The 12,514-nt window shown below is 49.3% G+C and overlaps 1 protein-coding gene across 3 annotated transcripts in view; it reads left to right on the forward strand.

Annotated features, from left to right (window-relative positions):
• Positions 1-12,514, forward strand: part of LOC122394385 (WD repeat-containing protein 19-like) — a 56,610-nt gene that overhangs the window by 7,795 nt on the left and 36,301 nt on the right. For all 3 annotated transcript variants that reach the window (XM_043391252.1, XM_043391260.1, XM_043391267.1), the window contains 16 exons: positions 96-250; positions 581-814; positions 1,007-1,217; positions 1,547-1,665; positions 3,258-3,431; positions 4,104-4,344; positions 4,729-4,843; positions 5,094-5,206; positions 5,499-5,621; positions 5,988-6,137; positions 6,774-6,921; positions 7,360-7,472; positions 7,717-7,808; positions 8,120-8,348; positions 8,719-8,870; positions 11,606-11,710. In XM_043391252.1, coding sequence (XP_043247187.1) covers positions 96-250; positions 581-814; positions 1,007-1,217; positions 1,547-1,665; positions 3,258-3,431; positions 4,104-4,344; positions 4,729-4,843; positions 5,094-5,206; positions 5,499-5,621; positions 5,988-6,137; positions 6,774-6,921; positions 7,360-7,472; positions 7,717-7,808; positions 8,120-8,348; positions 8,719-8,870; positions 11,606-11,710 — 2,474 coding nt within the window. The remainder of the gene's footprint in view (positions 1-95; positions 251-580; positions 815-1,006; positions 1,218-1,546; positions 1,666-3,257; positions 3,432-4,103; positions 4,345-4,728; positions 4,844-5,093; positions 5,207-5,498; positions 5,622-5,987; positions 6,138-6,773; positions 6,922-7,359; positions 7,473-7,716; positions 7,809-8,119; positions 8,349-8,718; positions 8,871-11,605; positions 11,711-12,514) is intronic.

The following is a 12,514-nucleotide window of genomic DNA, read 5'->3' on the forward strand; positions in this document are numbered from 1 at the left end:
CCCGTTTGCTGCCCCACTCTACCGCGCCCGTCTGCCTCCCGCGCCCATCCAGTACAGTTCTCACACCCCTCTGACGCCCCCTGTCCCGTCCACAGCGTCTGTACACGCTGCAGAGCCCGCACGGGCCGGGCGGCATCTTCTTCGCGTGGCAGCGGCGCCACGGCACCTACATGGCCACCACCGGCTACAACCAGCTGGTCAACATCTACGACCGCATGGGCACCATGGTCGACCAGATCGCGCTGCCGGGGTCAGTGTGGCGAGATCGGCAGCCTATCGGACGATTTGCTGTTTATTTTGAAACGCATCTGCCAGTCTCAGAGCCCAGTTTACGCACCTTTCGTCCAGTATTACTGGCGTCTGTTCTCACGACACCAGCTGATGTTATATTGCTGACGATTCAGTGTTGCGTATAGGCATGACTTTCCGATGCAGTCTTATGTGATGCAGTTAACAAATAAGAATTCGTCTGATAAAGAATCGGGGGAGCGAGCTAAAATCTAAATTCCGGTCTCCTAACCCTGTCCGTGTTCTGACCGACCTTCCCTGTCACCACTCTGCCGTCCTCTGGAACCCACAGCAACTGCACCGGGTTCGGCTGGGACATGAACGGTGACATCCTGGCTGCAATCAACGAGAAAAACTCTGCCATCATCCTGTGGGACGCCAACTACAGCAGCAAGACGCGGGTCCGACAGCTGGACTCTGGCCTGCGCGACCCGCTCAGCTCGCTCATCTGGTCACGCACCTCCGCCTACCTGGCTGTGGGCACGGCGAAGGGAAACCTGATGATCTACAACCACCAGACGTCTCGGTGGGTGGACGTGGTCAGCTTTGCCGCTACTACTTAGATTTGCTGTTGATGGTCGGGTATGGTGGGGGAGTTCCTGTGGAATTAAGCTCGATTTGTTTGCTTGTTTTGAAGCATGACCAGAATACCTCGAAGTGTGCACCTTGTCACAGAACCTCTATCACCATCGCTGGCCACTTTTTCTCCCTGTTTCAGCCGGATTCCGATTCTGGGTAAGCACACGCGCCGGATCACATGCGGCGCCTGGAACAAGCAGAACCTGCTGGCGCTGGGCGGCGAGGACAAGACGCTGAGCATCAGTAACGAGTTCGGCGACACGATGCGCGTGGCCACGCTGCGCGCTGAGCCCAGTCAGATCCAGTTCTCCGAGATGAAGATGGACGGCGCCTCGGACGGCGAGAACACGGTACGACCGGGGGTTCGATTCCCACCGCGGGCAGTTTTGTGACTCTCGCGGGAATTGTCTACTATACCTAATCAGTATTTGACTTCCGTCTTTCGATAAGTTGTCAAAATATCTGCCTCCCCGTCTTCAAAAACTCACAACTCTTAATCAAAATTTGCGTTCGCCTTGCAGTCAGTTGCAATCCAGTACAGTCCAGAATGCAGAGATTCGAAGCATCCAACGTTTGCCCAACCTTTCCCAGTCATTCTCTCTTGTCCTCTATCGCATCCGTCCTACGTTAACCCCTTCCGAACCCGATACCTTCACCTCTCCTCTAACCCACGGCACAGGTGAGCTTCATCGGCGACAAAAAGTCGCTGCTGCTGCTTCACTATCTGGAGGAGCCCGCCAAAGACCCGATCGAGCTCGACTTCAAACCGGCTTACGGCAAGCTGGTCGCTCACGAATGGTAACCATGGAAACGGCGCTGGCTCGTAGAACGCTCGCTGTTGATTGATGCTCCTCTCCGTATCGCTCGACAGCTGGCGTAGAAAGTGGCCATATCTCTAGCCCGATTGTTTCTGTATAGTATTGCTAGAGCAACTGCGTCTCTTTTGCTCTCTATAACGTTTCCCAACGTCACTCTGTCGTGGGATGTTTCTCTTCACTTCGTCGTAATATGCTATTCGTCTTAGATTCTATGGAATGTAATGTGTGTTTACAATAGATGCGGATTGTAATTATATTGTTCACCCATGTATACTCCTTCTACTTTTTCATTCTCTGTACATTATCTATGACTGTGTTTGCTGTCTACTGAAACACCACCCAGAACCTTATTATATTGCAATTCAGTCACTTAAGAGCAAAAAAGAAAAAACGTGTAACGCTGACCTTTCAGGGCGATCGTTGACCTGAAATTGATCCTCTGACTCATCGACCTATTGTCCTAGCATATGTACCACACATCAACATATACTCAGGCGCCTGAAAGTTTCATAGCAAATGCTACCCGTCTGATCGTCTAAAACACGGGAAACAGTGCATATTATCTTCCGATGGAAACTGCGCTATTGTGGGCCAAAACATATGCATTCATACATTCGTTAGGAAAGAGCAGGGATGTTCTTTTGACATTTGATAAGTGCATATTATTCCCTGCGATGGCTTTCCCGCGACATACACCGCTTTTGTCGCAGGTCAGTCTCGTGCTGGTCAAGAAAAACCTGTTTCTGTTCAGTCTGACCGACCCGGACAACCCAGTCGAGCTGGCGTTTCAGGCCCGATATGGCAACATCACACAATACGAGTGGTGAGGCGGTGTTCGCTGCAGAGCTCGGGAACCATCACAGACTGCACTGATCGCCCTCCCGTATGAACGTCCTACGTGCTTGGTTTAAACTCGGTTCTAGGAAATATGGGTCTTTAAGAGTTTTGATGACTTCATTTGGTTATCTAACCGGTTCGGTTTTGTTGGGTCTAGGAGTTCTATTATAGCCGTTGTTGGTTCTATCTTTCGTTGTGTTTTACCCTGATACGTGTGGTGGACGGTAATGATTTGTTTTGCTGATGTATTTTGATGGCTTGATGTTAGTTGGACTCCTTTCAACTTTTCTTTCTTTTCCCCACATGCTTTGTGAAATTCATGCAATTTACGTTTAATGGCGCATGTGTGCTTGATTCTTTGTTGCGTGCTTTTGTTGTTGTTGGTTCTGAATGTTTGCACATTTTGTTAGATGTCGTTAAAATGTGCTAGGCGGTCTTTTTCATTGAATCAGCGCTGGTTGCGTTTGAAGTGTGCTGCAATTTCGCTGATTAATATTTGCATAACAAACCTTTTGTGGTAATGGATTATCTGTATCAAAACCCCCATCCAATTTCAACATAATTGCTGTTAACCTGATAGGTAATATTCTGTCAATGTCTTTTACTAAGTCGATCTATTTTGTTAGATTAACACTCTGTGCTGTTTGATACGTTTGTATCTTACGCTCCTTTCTTGTTTTCCTGCACAGTCCGTCACCAGACGCGCCCTCCGCGCCCCGTTTTCTTGTTATTCAGGTTCGGAGACGGGTACATTCTGCTGGGTTTCTCCAGTGGCTACTTCGTGGCCATCTCCAGCCACATGAAGGAGATCGGCACGGAGCTGTTCCAGATCAAAAACCACAAGACGGCGCTCACCGACATAGCCGTCAACCTGGCTCTCAGCAAGGCAGCCTCCTGCGGCGACAATGTGTCAGTAAACGGGGAGGCCTGGTGGGACGACTGGGATGGTGAGGGAGTGGTTTTGGCTGTAGGTGACATTGCAACGTCTTACTGTCTTTGTTAGGGAAACGAGAGTGATTTAGAAAGGATGGGATTGGTTGTTACGTGTAGAGGTGGCAAAAGATGAAAATTTTGGGAACCAGACTCGAACCAGACCCGGCTGGACATTTCTAGAACCAGTCGGACCCGGTCTTAGTTGGAACTGGAACCAGTTGGACCCGTTCCCCAAAAGTCAATTAATACAGACTTCTTGTAGGAATCATTAGTTGCATCATGTAAAACAGCCTATTTCCCACTGGGAATACTCATGAGCTAAGTTACTGTGTGCAAAGAAACATTCACTTCATATTTTGCAATAATGTGTAGTGTGCAAGATGTATAGTTTATGGTAGGACCCGGTTGGACCCGTCAGAAAATTTCCAGGAACCGGTCTAGACCCATATGGGTCCAGACTGGTTCTTTGGACCGGGTCCTCGGGTCCACATTTTGCCACCTCTAGTTACGTGGTGGGCTTTTTATTCGTTATTATGAATTAGAAACGCGCTATCCCTGAACCTAAGCTACGCCATAAATCAACGCATGTCTTCCGTTGAACATACATGTGCTACATTTCCCTACATTTTCTCGTCCCTCCACCCTCAGTGTCAAGATCCACGAGCTGCAGGAGATGAAGGAGATCTGGTCGGTGCTCTCGCTGGACGATGAGAAGTCGGTGGACCAGGTGGAGTGGAGTGACGACGGGCAGCTGCTGGCCGTTGGGTGCAGCTCCGGCAACCTGCACGTCTACCTGAGCTCGCTGCCGATACTGGGCGGCGCCGCCGGCACCCGCATAGCCGTGCTGACCAGCCTGCTGGAGGTCACCATCATGGACTACCTCAGGAAGGTCAGTTCGCGAGGATTGGCGAACTAGATTTGTTTGACGATTGGCAGTGCCCACGTTATCGGGATGTAACTAGTTGCGGATGGAAGAAAACCTTCATGCAAAAAAAAAAAGAGTTTCTGGTACAACCATCGCGGATAAATTTTGCAACGATTAACCAAACCTTTTCAATTATTCTCAGGCAGAAGATGCTGTGAAATAGGCTTGTTTCGAAAAAAAAAATAGCTTGACGCGTTTCTCATTTATTTCGCTGTCTCCTCACTGTCCCAATTGTAGGGCCGTTTCCTGAAGGCTGAGTACAACCTATCCTAAAGTTGAGAGCTTGGGTATGACTTTTGCCTTTGATCTCTGACCGGCGGCCTCTGACCCCGGTGCTGACGGCGGCAGGAGGAGTCGATACCGTTTACTGTGGACGTGGAGCCGAGCTTCCTGGGGATCGGGCCGTTCCACCTGATTGTCGGCATGAACAACCGCGCCTGGATCTACCTCATCGGAGAGGGAGGTGAGGAACGAAGCCACTATCAGTATAACCGTTAACGGCGATCTTAATTGGGTATGAGGATTAGCGTGGTCATGCTGATGTTAAGCCTTTTCGGTACAGTCAGTCTGTACGCGCCTCTGTATGCCAACAAAATGTAATTTGTACGTATACTTGCACTTTTCTCTCTTTCCAGCTACCTCCCCGGAGCTGATAAGGTAGAGGGAATAAATGCCTCAGCACGGTGTCTGACCAGTACCCTCTCTTTTCCCAGCCACCTCGCCGGAGCTGATCCGGGACCGGGAGTACCTGAGCACGGTGGAGTCTGTGCGTCTGAACGCCGACTACGCGTCCATCCTCTGTGACGGCGTCATACAGCTGCACGTGGTGAGTGGGGCCACCATCGAAAGCAGGCGGGCTGGGGTGGGGGTGGTCAGCTATGAGATGTCAAGAGCTGGACAGGTTTTGCTGAAGCTGGGTGACGTTTTGACAGTACCCAGAGCCAGCTCAGATTTTATTGTAGCATCTTCACTCAGCATGGCCCAGATTCGCTGATTGGTATTTGTCCGACTTTATTGATTCTATCTGTCCGACTTAATTGTTACCTCAAACTCTGTTCCTAATCTGACCCGTCGACTGATCTCTTGATTCCCTGTCTGACTCGTTGACTCTCCTCCAGCTGGAGTCAGAGTCTGGCGAGTCTGAGGAGCGTGAAGGCCGTCTGTTCCCCGATCCGGAGCACAGGGACATGAAGGTCACCTGCCACTACCTGACGGCCGACTTCCTCATCTATGGAACCGATGTGAGTCGGACGGGGACGAAAAATGGTCGGGCTACTGGTCACTTGATACGGGTGCTGGTTGAACATTAACGGCTCGTATCATGGACTGGTGATCGGCTGACCAGTTGTAATGCTTAGAATGCCTCTTTGGTTATTTTGTATTTGTTCCTATGGCTGCCTGTGTAACGGCATAGATAACAAGCTTAGAATTTATCCCTCAATGCAGCTGCCTTTGAGAGTTATATCTTTGGTCTATCGTGTGAACCAGTTAAGTGTGTCTGAATGCGGCCATGTCCCGTCATCATCCGCCTAGAGTACAGTTGATTTCACAGCGGTGACGGCAAAACTGCTATCTACCGTCTCCACATTCTCCACTCCATTTTCCAGACGGGCCAGCTGGTGTTCTTCTACCTGGAGGACTGGACTGTGGTGAACGAGTACCGACACACGATGGGCATCCGACAGCTCTACCCGGAGGTCAACGGCACGCGGGTGGTGTTTGTCGACGAGCGCAGCGAGGGCCACATCTTCAACCCGGTGAGTGAGCTACCTGGCGGGCTGTGTTGGGCGGGGTAGGTAGGCTGGAGGTATGTGACGGCAGTGGCCACTGTGTAGTGATATTGACATGCCATTTTATGCATTGGTGTGGGCTTTCAGAATGAGGAAAGATTGGTAGAATGTGTTGGTTCATGGTTGTTACGAGATTGGTCTTACACTGCTACGGGATTGCAGTTTTGTTCGTCGCCGGCTGCAGCTGCTGTTAAGGACTGTTGGCTATCCGGGTGGCGTGTCATTTAGTTTCGGCTTTTAAATGGAGATCCATGAAAGAAACGCATCCGAATAAGCGTCGCCGCGCGACTGCTCTGGCTAGAGCTATGCGGTACAGCCTAGATTCAGGCGTAAATACAACTAGCGCCATCTATGCTCGATTGGCGATACTAGTTGTCCCAAGCGATGCGGAACAGTATATCTACCAGGCGCAGACACTGCCGCCATCTATGTAGCGATACGGAAACTTGATCGTCGGTTACCACCAGGCTTGCGATTTTGTGTTGCGTCTTGTGAATTTCTAGTCCAGTTTTTTTTTTTAATGAGAATTGTCTCTGCGTTGTCCTTTTTTCCGTATCTCTCCCTCTTTCTTTCTTCTTCTCTTACCCTCTTTCTCCCCGCCAGGTGACGGATCTGCTGGAGCGGATTGTCAAGTTCCCTCCCCAGGCGCTGGGTGTACTCTGGGAGAACTATCCGCTGGATCGGAACGTGTTCATCGCCTGGGACCGTACCACCATCTCCACATTCGTCTACACGCGGGAGAACATTGACGGTCAGTGTCCTACAGCCTATATCAGTGTGTTACAGGGTGCAGGAAAGGGGGATTGGAGGCAGGGATAGTACGAATAGCGACACGCTACGACGAGGGAGAACATAAACGGTCAATGTCCTGGATCAGTGCGAGACACAGGAGGGATACAGAAAACTGGGGTTTGGCCGGTGCTGGGGATATTTTGTGAACGGTGCGTGTTTTAGTAATGTACTTTGCTATCCATCGTTGAGCATGCGGCCCTGAGCTACAAGTAAAAGCAGGAACTTTTTGTCTACTATTATTTTCACGACAGCTAGGGTATGAATCGTAAGTGTTGGACCCGATCCCACTAACCTCTGTTACAGGTGCCGTGGTAAATATGATGGACACCACCCCTCTCCCGGCCGGTCAGTCGCCGCTGCTGCTCCGTCCCGCTGACGTAGATACTGTGTGTTACAGGCGCCGTAGTGGACATGGTAGACACCACCCCTCTCCCCGCGGGTCAGTCTCCGCTGCTGCTCTATAACGGCGAGGTCACACTGCAGACGTGCTCCGGACGGGTCACCCAGCTGGTGAGTATCATGGATCTCAGATGATCTCAGGTACTCGGAGCAGCCACTATGCCGCCTTGGGGAGGCGTTTGGTGTCAGCGAGGTTTATCTGCCAAGTAGCGAGACTCGCTTCTCATAGGTTCATTCTACATGGCCTTTTAACTTCCTGGCGTTCTTGCCTCACAATGAATCAGGTGCCGCCTGAATTTTATTTGCGACCCCCTACGTCTCCCGGTCCCATGACACGATTCTCCTGCCGCTCCAGGTGCTGGCCAGTCACGAGATGGAGGCCAACATGAACCAATACGAGGAGAAGGAGCTCACCACCGCGCTCAAGAAAAACATCGCACTGCGCAGGTAAGAAAAACATCGCACTGCGCAGGTAAGATAATTTAGTGCCCTGGGACTTTGTTGGGATCTAAATTAGTCCCACTCGCTCTAGCCGGATGAAATCGTTGCTCCGACTCAAAAATATTGTTCGCTCGCTTGATGTTATGGATATGGTTTAGGACTGCTGTGTATTGTGTGTTATTTAAACAGTACGTGTTTATCTACTATTTCCTTCTCCTTTACTCGATTTCCCACATGCTCCCGAGCCCTGATTCTCTCGCTTCTCATCGTCGCTCCCCACCTATACCTATCACTTCATCTTCCTCCTCCGACCCCAGGTACAAGGACGCGTGGACGGTGGCGCAGGCGCTGGACAAGCCGGAGGAGTGGCGCCGGCTGGGCGAGGCCTGCCTCAAGGACCTGCAGATCGAGATGGCCATGCGGGTGTACCGCCAGATGGGCGACGTCGGCATGCTCTGGTCGCTGGAGACGATCCGGGACATTGAGGACATCAAGCTGCTGGCTGGATACGTGGCCATGTTCCTCGGAAACTTCGACCAGGCGCAGGTGAGTGATCGCAGAGGATGGTAAAGGGATCTGCTTAATGTTGATTTACATTGTGCATATCTCACTTTTTGCGCGGTGTGACGTTTTATCTTGTGAAATACATTTGACGATATGATCTGCATCGCGATATCCTCAATCCTCATGCCGTATTTGCAATTGTTTGGATTTCAACCTTTTCTCAAAACAAATGCAATCACTAAATTCAATTAGACAGTCAACTGAGTGCTGAAGGCATTGCCATCCGACATGCATTAAACATTAATGCAAGTAGTGAAAGTGCTTCGTAATAAACCCCCGTACACATGATTGTGCAATCCGAACCTCACACCACCGAACCGTCACAGCCACTGCGTCCCCTCTCCACCGACAGACGTTCTTCCTGATGTCCGGCACTCCGGTGGCGGCGCTGGAGATGCGCCGTGACCTGCTGCAGTGGGAGATGGCCCTGCAGCTGGCCAACAAACTGGCCCCAGAACAGATCCCCGACATATCCCGAGAGTATGCGCACCAGCTCGAGTTCACGTGAGTAATGTGACTTGGGGTGTGGGTCTGGAGTTTCACTTCTTTACGAATAGTTCTTGTCCCGGTAACGGGCCAGCCCGGAGAACGAGACAAGACTTTTCCTTTTTAGGATTTAATGATGCTAGCTGTGCGGCCGTCCGCAAGCTGAGTTCATGCCGGTGTATTCTGCCGAATGAGGACAAATCAGGGACAGATGGACCACATTCACTAAGTTTTTTTTTTTTTTGTATTATGTTATGCTTACTTTGTATAAATACGCTACCTCGCTCGTACTACCTCAATATAACATTTGCAATCGCCAATCATATTTTTATGGTGCCAGTACTGAGTGTACTGCGTTTTTGACCCACCTGCACTGCTATGATTCTGACAGATTCTCGAAAGTTATTTGTCAAATGCTAAACACACTAGTTCAATTGAAGTGAACCAAATTCAAATTATCCATGTAAATGTGGTTGGCGAGTACTACGCAGCATGTGCTGGGGGTGCGTGGGCTGCCGGACGGCCGGCCGGTCGGACCATAGGTCACCCCTTTTGACAGTTCTGACCTTGCCATGACCTTCTATGAAGGATATTCACACTGCCAATGGCAGTTGACTGTGGATATAGGGGGAGGTGTATAGCGAATGGGGTCGTCGACAGGTAGAAACGACCACCGCCCAGTAGCAATGTTATGTAAGACGCCCGACGGGAAATCGATATGGAGTCAACGAGCAGGGCGAGTGCGAAGTTGTACTCGATTTTGACGGTGCAATATGACCTTATGATTGTGTAATCACTCGCTTGGTTACACCGTGTTCACATACTGTAGGGGTATAAACGTGAGTGTGATCATGACACATTATTTTTAACCGTATTGCAGCTTATAAGAATTGAATATATGTAGATGAGATTGGTCGAAAAAATTGCTTAATGATCACAATTCCTAATCGCTCAAATTTAACAGAAACTCGTGATCGAACTATCGTTTTTGAGACCTTTGGCAGTGATGGTGCGCCGATGACGTGCTCAGTCTTAGACGTTTCTGACTTCTGAGTGACAAGCGTGACATTTCTAAAGTAAATGTCGAATATGTCAAGAATGATTTTGTGGTTGGAAGTAGCGGAGGTAGAGCTTAGCAACAAAAAGGCACCTTTTGCTGCGTAGGTATCTTGAACGTTGAAAAACGATTTTTTCGTGAAACCTGGAGGATAGCCACGACGGAACACGGAGTCAAGGATATGTTTTGTTTGGTCCTCCGTTTCCATGTAATGTACAGCCCACCGCTAAAGTAATGTAGGGTTTTACCAATCTCAACGGTTGGCTTTCACTGGCGATTGTTTAATGCGGAGTGATCGAAAAGAAGATGTCAATAGCTAAAGTTGCAGCTGCAAGGGTGACGATACATATAAGCTACATTCAAAGTTTCATTGTAGTCTGTAGTCTGTAGTCATTGTTCCTAAGCTTCAGAAGCAGAACATACCCATGACTGAACCCCCACATTACTTCTGCTGTGGACTGTACATCATACGTGTAATAAATCCAAGTGAATCACTTTTTCTGGGGAAACGATCACAAATAACCTTGCAATTGAACATCTACTCGCCACCTCGATATCACCCGTCTCACTCTTTTCTGGTATTCCCGGATATTATCTTTAACGATTTACAGCACTGTACCTTATAACTGGCACTAGGCGGTAACCCTTTCGCCGCCGACTTAACCCGCGAGTTGCTGGGGGGGGGGGGCGTTAAACGCCCCCACTTTTTTCGCCGGGCCATAGCATAAAAACGGCGCGCCGCAGGCGCGCCAAATTTTGGGTACCTGTAGGGAATTGATTGAAGTTTATTGTGACGAAGTTTCAAAAAAATCGGTCGGAAAATTTTTGAGATATCGAGATTTTAGTAACGTCATGATTTCTGACTTTTCGACCAAAAACGGCATATGTTCAAAAAATCATATAAAATCACAGAATAGACATACAGACATGCCGTAAACGCCATTAGACTGCCAATACCATGATCAATCAAATGGCTATCTTCGATTATTGATTGTCGTTCCGCATTTTCCATAATCTTGAACTGAATCTTGGCAATTTCTCGTGACTACTTCACGACCATGATACATGCATTTCTTAAATTGAACTTTTTGAGCCAAACACGTACACATATGATAAAATGAATGTCACCATCGTGTTCTACGCCCCAAATTACCTATAAAACATGTGTCACAGGCTGCTAATATCAGTTTTGATTTTCGGGGATATGTGCCTACCCGGTTGACCTGACCTTGACCCTGACCTATGCTTGACTGACCCCCTACATGGAGATGACACTCTTGTAGGCCTTATATGATGGATTGTGCACCGTTTTGACAGAGTTTATGACGAGAGGCGCCCATTGCGAAGTCCTGAAGTCCATGCTACTGAAAGCCCGATTTCAGGTGTTTGACCTGACCTTGACCCGACCTGTGACCTCAAAATTCAACTTTTAAGTACTCATCTGAAGCGTCTCGTCGCGTTCTTTCGTTTGCCGCCTCGTGCGTTTCGCTGCGCCTATTGGTTCTCGAGTTATCGGCTGGGGGCGTTTAACGCCCCCCCCCCCCCCCCCAGCAAACGGTGGGTGGCGAAATACCCCAGCAACTGCCGGGTTAATAGGCGCATTATTTACATTTTGCCATTTGTGACCCCTGTATGACCTCTGTAACCCTGTATGACCTTGTGACTCCCGTTGACCCATCGTGCCCCTGTGCCACAGCGGCGACTACCAGCAGGCGCTACAACACTACGAGCGTGGCCAGTCGCTGGCTGCCGAGGACGCGTCCGATGATCACAAGTCCCAGTGCCTGGGAGGCATCGCCAGGTGGGTCAAAGGAGGTGTCGGGTGAAGTGGGGGAAGGGGTTCTTCGGTCCTGGCGTGACATCCATCACGGGCTTAGGATATCCACGGAAATAAAAGCGGAGTAGGACGGTCGAATTGATAGCAAACCTCATTTCTGAGGTGGAACAGTTAATGAATTCCGTCTGTTTAACGTAAGGTTCCTTTTGATTTTTCGTAACAAGTATTTTCAACGTTAAGTTGGTGATCATTGAAAAATGTCACAGTAAAACAGGAACAATATCATAAATTCATATAAAACTCCATTGATTCATTCTGGATTTTTTTTTCTCGAATGGTCACTCGTGACGCGTGAGTCATGCATTTCAAGTGTCATAGTTGTTACCACTGGCTAGAAACTGTGGGAGGGGGAGGAGGACCGGGTGGGTCCGCCTCCGGTTCGGTCGGTGGGTCGGACAGACCTGTGTTGTGCCCTCTAACCCTGTCAGTGTCCACCGACCACGGGCGCCTGACAACTGCACGGAGCTCACGCTCGGTGTCAACTCGTGTTTACGTCAGATGAGCCTGAGTCATGGTGTTAGTGTCAGTCAGTGGCAGCTGACAATTTGGGAGAGATGACAGAGATGACAGACCTCTGAAACGTCAAAATGAAAAACAAAGTTAAACCGAAACCAAAATGAATCCACGCCGAAAAAGCACAACAGAAACATCACTCGTCGGTTTCTGCCTGCTAATAGACGGTCACACAAGCATTGTGATAGCCATGCCGGAACATTTTACTACATATATATTTAGCTAGTAAGTTCTGATACACTGATCTGTTTATAT

This window comes from Amphibalanus amphitrite, unplaced genomic scaffold (genome assembly GCF_019059575.1).
Source record: "Amphibalanus amphitrite isolate SeventyFive unplaced genomic scaffold, NRLGWU_Aamphi_draft 000025F_arrow, whole genome shotgun sequence".
Taxonomy (NCBI): domain Eukaryota; kingdom Metazoa; phylum Arthropoda; class Thecostraca; order Balanomorpha; family Balanidae; genus Amphibalanus; species Amphibalanus amphitrite.